The sequence below is a fragment of the Volvox carteri genome (assembly GCF_000143455.1).
Source record: "Volvox carteri f. nagariensis unplaced genomic scaffold VOLCAscaffold_4, whole genome shotgun sequence".
NCBI classification, from domain to species: Eukaryota; Viridiplantae; Chlorophyta; class Chlorophyceae; order Chlamydomonadales; family Volvocaceae; genus Volvox; species Volvox carteri.
Genome location: NW_003307547.1, coordinates 1,004,718 through 1,012,184, shown reverse-complemented (window position 1 = coordinate 1,012,184; position 7,467 = coordinate 1,004,718). Strand labels below are relative to the sequence as shown.

Genomic DNA, 7,467 nt, shown 5'->3' with positions numbered 1-7,467 from the left:
ACAATGCCATGGGGGTATCACCATCACCATGGTATCAGCAGCCAGCAATGCCACAAAAGTTGCTGACTGGTGACAAGCATTTTGATACAAGAGCCATGTGGAACACCTCTTGCTACACAGATCACCGTGACCCCGGCACCCACAAAACATGCCTCCCTGACTTTTATCGTCCGTTGCATACCTGTCCCTGCACAAGCTCTGGATGGCCCAGGTAAAGGTGCCTTCCGTCAGCAGCGATATCCCCCTGACCATAAGTATTCCTCGCTGGCTTGCCCAAGCCACGTGACTGCAACCCTGCCGCCGTGCTCGCATCACCAGTCACATTGAGCCCCGCCACATTGAGCTTTCCAGTGTCCGATTCCCGAGAAGTTGCACTTGCATCTGGAGTTACCGAGGCAACTGGCTCCACGGATGCCGATCGCGTGTTTACCGATAGCACAGTGGGCGGTGCAGGGCGGCGTTCAACAGCAGGAGGAGGCGGGGCAATGCCCACGTCCACTGCCGCGGCGAGTGCTGCTGCACGGGAGAAGGCTGCTAGCTGTAGACCCAGGGACTGCAGCTGCGGCCTACTGGTTTGATTGCTATCACTGCTATGGCCCGAGGGTTCTGCCAGTCCTGACTTAGCAGCCGTAGATCCTCTTGTCGCAGGGAACGTCATCGCGGGACAGCCCATGCCCTCTACAACTGTGCCGGGGGACACCACTCCGGTTGCGTGACGCGAGGGTGGCGAGACCTCAGTCGGCAAGGAAGAAGTGGATGGCGGGGTTACCTCGGCTGGCGCAGGCACAACCTGTTGATCCGAATACTGCTTGTGCAGTGAAACGTGGTGCTGCAAGCCCTGCATGCGAAGCTGCCGCTGCGAGACGACAGGAGACAATGTCGCCACCGCTGTGGGCTGCTGAACGGCCGTTGCCGCAGGTCTGGCACTGGCTATTGCTACCACCGCAGCTGCTTGGGTCAGGGAAAGGTCCAAGTGGACGCTATTTGGTCCACTAGACGTCCCTGAAACTCCCGTCTGCGTGAGCTGGCGCCTGCTTGTACTTTGCACAGCCCCGCGAGCGGGCAACAGCCGTAACGAATGGCCGGTCCCACTTACTCCAACGCCACCATCCACGCCTAGCTGACCATGCTCCGCTTCAGCATCATGCCGCACCCCGGTAACTGCCTCTTCATCCATTTTGCGGCTGTTGCGCTGCAGGCGACTGCCCATGTGAGTCACGGTCGGCGAGGATATGTATGGAGACGGGTCAGCACCCGGCGGTGGGCTGGGGGGCACATACGGACTAGTGGAGGGGCTGGGTGACGCCCCTGCATCTCCCTTTTGGCTGGGACTACCGAACAGCACCATGTCCCCGTCGCCGCCCTGCCGCATAATTGATGATGCCGCTGAGGGAGACACCACGTTAGCGCCGCCCCGGAAGCCCCTGACAGGCGATGCGGCTGCAGCAACTCCGTCAGGGGCACGTCCTGAACTGTTGCCTGCTCCACCATGGCCTGACACTGTGCCACCAACACTGGGTGACGCGCCGACTGGCCGCATATCGGGCCGCCCAGCGTTGCTAACTCCCGCGGTTACTGTTGGGTCGGCAGTAGGCGCTGCAGAATGGACCCGTGAGTGCGGATGCTCCTTACCATTCATTTGCCCTGCGTCCGAAAACTCAAATATCAGTGCACCGCCGTCAGCAGTGTTACGTCTGCTACCGCCACCGCCGCCAAGTGTGCATCTGCTGCCGGCATCTATAGTGACGCGTCTGCTCTCGCCATCCGAGGTGTTGCGCCGGCTACCCTTGTCGACAGGCAAGGTCGGCTTGGGCGCAAGGCTGTAGAGCACAGGCTGGGAGTGCTGCTGCGCAACTGCCGCTTGCGCTGATGCCAAAGCAGCGAAAACAGCAGAGTCAGTGGTAGATAGGGCTCCTTCCATCGAAATCTCCACAGTCTGCGACAGCATGTCCAGGCGGTCAACCTCAAAGCTAGCGTCAATCGGCGCTGACGGGCGGTCCGCTTGCTGTTTAGGGTGACCAGCGTCACGCGGAGGGGGCACCACGGATGGCATTGGCCCCGCAATGCTGGCAGCCCGCACGCTGGCGCCGCCTGCGCTACGTTTACTGGTTTCAAAACCCCGGACCGCCCCCCCTGGAGACACGGTCACCGGCGCCGCAGTGAGGGCCCCCGGGCCAAGTACCATCTGACGCCCCTGTCCGGTCTGACCAACGCCCGCGGTGCCCTGAGTCTGCTTAGCTGGCGGTGTTAGTGGCAAGCTAGGATGCTCACGCAAGCTAACAGCCATAGCGGCGCCGAGGGCAGCGTCCAGGTCCATGCCGTCTGTTTTCGCAAGGGCAGCTAGGACTTCGGCCGGCACTTCCAGACCCTCTACATCGATGCTGGTTGCCACATTGTCACTGCGGCTCATCGCAAACCGCGGGGTTGCTAGAAGCGCACGCAGCGCCTCCTCCGTTTCCAAGCTCGCAACCACCAGCGGCGCACGAGCACTTGCACCGGATTGCGGTCGCGAATCTGTACATGCTGCGGGCGGGAGAGGCTGCTGTTGCATTACGAGCTGCTGTACTACTCGCTGATCGCTGACATCATCTGGTTGCTCTCCACGTGGTCCCACCAAATCGTCCGGTAAAGCCTGTGCAGTGCAACGGGCGTTCGTGCTGCCGCCGGCATAACTGTTGCCGGCTGGCTGCACGACATCGTCCTCCTCGCTGTCGATGCCGTCGAAAGGCCTGCCTGGAAGCGCTATGGGGTAAGGTGAAACATCACTCTCAGACGCCACCTCTGATAGCAACTCCACCTCTGAGGCGACCCCGCGAAAGCCTGCATTTTGGTAGAAATCTACGCTAGCAGTTGACGGGGAGACGACAGCTCCTTGTGAGCTTGGGCTGGGATTCGTAGCCACCTGGGACTGATGCCATGCACCTGGCGAGCTGCTGCTGGCTGAGGCGGTCAGTGGACAGCCCCGATTGTGGCTGTCTGGTGTCGCATACGAACCACTGGGAATGCCACAAGGAATGGAATGCGAAGAGCTGCTCGTGCCCATCGGTGACGCCCCCGATGGCACGCCCGTCTTCGACTGTCCAGGGTGTGTCGAGGGGGTTCCTGGGGTGTTGAACAGAAACCCGGCGGAAGCAGCTTGTGGAGTGGTGGACGACGTGACAGACGTAGATCCAGATGCTGGTGGGCTTTCGCTCCTTTGCTGAGCTGCTGCGTCACAAGGTTGGTCGCGTACAGGGACAGTAAGCTCAGAACACCCCTGTGCGTTCCCCCTGGCAGCACCTATAGAGTTTGCTGCGGACGCCATGTTTCCATTCCCTGCAAGTGCATATGTGACATGTGGACAAACGTGTGTAAACGAAGACTTCATCGCGGAAGTTGCAGCAGACGGAATACGCCCGCATCCTAAACTCATCTCAAAGGCCTTCGTATACCTGGCGGGGAGCGCGTGTTTACATGCTCAGAGCCAGCTTCAGAAGCTTTGAAACGCCCATCCGTGAACAGAAGGGAACGACGCGCACCACTCTGGCTCGCGGAGGACGATGGAAGAGCTCCGCTGCTATCGCCGATGCAGGGCGAGCCCAACTGTTCTCGTTCCCCGTGGCTGTGGCAGAAGCCCAGGGGTGGCGGGTATTCGGGCGGTAGCCCGTCCTGCGAAGTTCCGTGGGCAGGTTGCTGCAATGAGAAACCCAGTGAATGCAGCATCACTTCTGAGCTATCATACAACGACGTCTAGTGGAAACGTACCGGCTGCCGCGTAGCACCATGAGATTCAGAGCTCCAACGCTTAACAAGCTGCCCAGGGTGCTCCTGGCTGCGCAATTTACCAAGACGATCCTGCCGGCTTGCATAAAACTGCAACCACACAGGCCCGGCCGTTTGACCGCAGGATCTCTTGGGGACTATGTTCGCGCCAGGACCATTTCCCTGCCAGGTTCCCCACCTGGTGATGTTGCGCCTGAATCTCATCCAGCTGCCGCCCCATGACCTCCAGGTATGACTGCATGTCCAGGGTGCATAGCTTGGCTCCTCCACCAGACGACCGCTGCGTCGATATTGAACAGCTGTCCTCAGCAAGCCCGCAAACCTTCACTGCAACAAAATTGCGCAAACATATGGCCCCTACCTTCTCCATTTTCGGGCAATTTACAAATGAGGGTCTTTGCCCGGGCCAACTTCATTTGCCAACATTTAGTCTCATCCATGAAGCAAATACATATCCAATAATCTTTGCTTTAAGCCGTAATTCCAAAGTTATACAAGTATGATTCTCGGAATTCCTCTCGGTCACCGTCGTTTACGACACTTGCTCCTTGTCTACAGTTACGAATTACCATAATATTCCCACGACAATGAATACAACAATGTGTTTGGGATGTAGTGGTCCTAGCGGCAGTCAGCGCGATGGAGACGGGGCGTCGGTTCGCGCAGACGACAGCACACCGATAGGAAACCAGACATCAGGCTGGACCGGGCCATCCGCAGATTGACTGTTGGCTTTTGGGTGCGGTCACGTTTTTTTACCGAATTAGGCCGACCTAAACGTGGTTGGAACACAGTTGGACCTTGCCACCCTTTTTTACGGGGCCACCCTTTTTTAGACGACAATGTGCTTTATATGAATCTGCACACAGACGAAGGTGATCGGTGATTCACCCCTGGGTGATTTTTCAGACACAGCTTGGTAGGAAGGCGGTCCCGTGTGTACTTCTTCACCTGGCAAGGATGCTGGAACGTATATGGTCCCACCGCAACTCTATCGTTCCCTTTGGTCGTTAGTATCCTTCATCACTTGTTTCGTTTGAAGTGCGAGGTAGGATGGTCCTTATAGGCGATTTGGCAGCCCTTGAGCCCTCGGCTCGTATTAGGGTGGTTTGCAGGTACGGGGAACACACCCACAACACAGAAAAGACATTGAGGCAACACCGGTATTTGTAGGCATGAGTTTGTCATTCAGGGGAGCCGTATTGGCAAAGTCCCCCTGTTGACGTCAGTGTTCATCCTGTCTTAGTCGTAGCTAGGGTAGGACAAACTGTCTTAGTCGTAGAGGGTAGGACAAACTGTCGGGCAGAGCAATTCTTTTGACTGCCCCGGTCGCACAATTCCCGTGCTTCCCTAATTCGACACCCTGAACACGCTAATTCTGACTGTCCGAATGTCCCTGCCAGGCCAATTCGACACCCTGTCAGCCTAATTCTGACTGTCGGAATCTCCCGCCAGGCTAATTCGTATCCCTGTCAGGCTAATTCTGACTGTCGGAATGTCCCTGCCAGGCCAATTCATATCCCTGTCAGGCCAATTCAAGGGCCTGTCCCGGCAATTCAACTTGTCCCAGGTGTCAATTTAAACCCTTCTACCGAGCAATCTAGACCAATTGCAGGGTCTGCCCCCAAACTCTCAGGCACGCATTCAGAATCACGGAAGTTGAAGGAACTTTACGAAACAAGGGGAGCACTTACAAATATCTCTCGTATGTTTGTTGGTTTCAAATCCGTACATGCTTGTACGGTAACAAGGCGTGTGGGGCTCCTGCCACTTCCTGCCCCATATGGGACCAGAACAATTCCAGACCTCGGCAGACCAATTCTTTTGCCAGGAATAAAATCCAGGCTAATTCTGCGACAGAGCTCTTCCCTAATTCCAGCCCGAATCCTACCCTCCTTCGTAGCCGAGCTTGCTGAGGTGTTTGTGCGTGCCGGTACGGACCACTTGTTCTTCCTTTCCAGGCCTGTGTCCATGACAGCGACAGGCGATGTGCCCTGTGGCTCGGTTTCTTTACCTTAATTTATAAAAATTTGGGAGCCCGCTGTAATAACAACAACATGATAATAATCCCATTTTCCTTCTTGAACAAGCCTTGCACAAGTGCACAAGTATGAAGGCCAGGGCCCTGCGGAACTGTAATATATTTCATGGTCAATCGTAATTCCCATAGACAAGGTCAGCTTGCAAGGTCCGCAGCCAATCCCTTGATTCGCTGACTAGCAACTCGTAGTGCACTTCACCAAAGACGGGTACCCTGCACAACGCGACGGGAAGCCATGTGACTTTACAGCAGTTCGTCTGTGATGAAATGGGCCTCCGAGGGAACGCCTCCGACGTAAATGCAAAGCACAGAACAGCTACATTTGGCACTGTGAAAGCCTCTGGAGCCCTACGCCCTCCAAAGCATAGGCAACGTCCTAACCTCTCGAGGCCAACATTTAACTCAAAAGTATTCAACTCGCAATTATAAGGCCCAAGGCGGGCAAGAGAGATGATTGGGGGATTGAAGCTGGATTGCATACCTGCGGAACTCCATAAATCCTAGCCCCTCGAACAGACGCTGTGACGGGTGATTAACCTCGTGTATCTTTGCGACGTAGCGCTTCACCCCGAGCTCCCTGCGTATTCATGTAATGCCAGGCCTTGAAGTCCCGATGGTTGAACCTAATTGACCAGGTTGCTGGGATCCGCCCTTACCTGCTAGCATAGGCCATGAGCAAGCGAAGGGCCTCCTTAGCCAGGCCCTTGCCACGGCTGGCCTCTTCCGCAATCATCACCTCAACTTCTGCCGCTTGACGCCCACCTTCCTCCTCGCCTAGCGTTAAAAAAAGGTTCACGTCTCCTGCCATGGCACCCCCGTGGAATCCTGTACCCGGTGTATCGGGTCGGTTTCTATCGAGCACAATGAAGGTCAACTTGTCCTCGTCCTCCGCCCATGAACGCTGCACAAGGAAGGTTGGAACCGAAGCTGTAACTCAGAGCTATCGCTTAGGGACAGCTTATACCATGCGTTGCAACCGAGTGAAGGTGACCTTAGTAAGGCACAACCAGTACATGTCCACAGAGCACGTCGCAGTGTCGTGAAGACCAATATCACCTCCCACGCAACAGCACGGCGTTCTGGACTTAACTGGCTGCCTCTCCCATCAAAGGCTTCCCGCGGGATAGTTTTCCTTACCATACCTGCATCGCATACTCCTCCTCCATAGTCAGTGGCTCAGATGCAGTAGCCTCTTGTAAATGTGGATCCTGCATCCACTTATGATAGAATGGCACATGCTCCGTGCGATATGGTACAAGAACAACAAGCTTTCCTTGAACACTTGTGTTGCAATTAATGCGCATCTCGTCACGGCGATATGTTAATACTACAGTTTCGGTTAGCAGCAATAAAATTTTATTCCTGTTGCCTATTATTATCCATGGATTTGGTTGTCAGGCTCCGAAACTCGAACGGCGTCCACAACCTTGGGGTAAAGCGGAACTGTAACACTGTAACATCCTGCCGATCAAATTTATGCCTCTGATCGAGTTTAGGTTTCAGACGTTGAGTCGCATACCTCGTGAAAAGTAGAGTTACAAAATGCAAGCAGTTAACACGCGTACAAAGAGGGTCCTCGGCGCCCTGAGAGGAATCGTTACGCGCAGAGTCAGCGCCGTCGCCGCGTCGAGGGCACAGAGCCCAAACCCGTCCGAACTCTCAAC

At 55.8% G+C, this 7,467-nt stretch overlaps 2 protein-coding genes across 2 annotated transcripts in view; both read right to left on the bottom strand.

Annotated features, from left to right (window-relative positions):
• The window catches only part of VOLCADRAFT_86996 (uncharacterized protein), a gene marked incomplete at both ends in the record, with an annotated part of 4,961 nt that extends 829 nt beyond the window's left edge, over window positions 1–4,132 (bottom strand). The window contains 5 exons of the mRNA XM_002946688.1: window positions 182–856; window positions 1,097–2,843; window positions 2,923–3,076; window positions 3,519–3,648; window positions 3,941–4,132. Of these exons, the coding sequence (XP_002946734.1) occupies window positions 182–856; window positions 1,097–2,843; window positions 2,923–3,076; window positions 3,519–3,648; window positions 3,941–4,132 (2,898 nt within the window). The remainder of the gene's footprint in view (window positions 1–181; window positions 857–1,096; window positions 2,844–2,922; window positions 3,077–3,518; window positions 3,649–3,940) is intronic.
• Window positions 4,133–6,226: 2,094 nt separating this feature from the next.
• On the bottom strand, window positions 6,227–7,107 carry VOLCADRAFT_56363 (uncharacterized protein; the record flags this gene model as incomplete). Its single annotated transcript, XM_002946687.1, has 3 exons — window positions 6,227–6,380; window positions 6,460–6,704; window positions 6,946–7,107. The coding sequence occupies 3 exons, from the start codon at window positions 7,105–7,107 to the stop codon at window positions 6,227–6,229; spliced, it is 561 nt and encodes a 186-aa protein (XP_002946733.1).
• Between the last annotated feature and the right edge of the window lie 360 nt (window positions 7,108–7,467).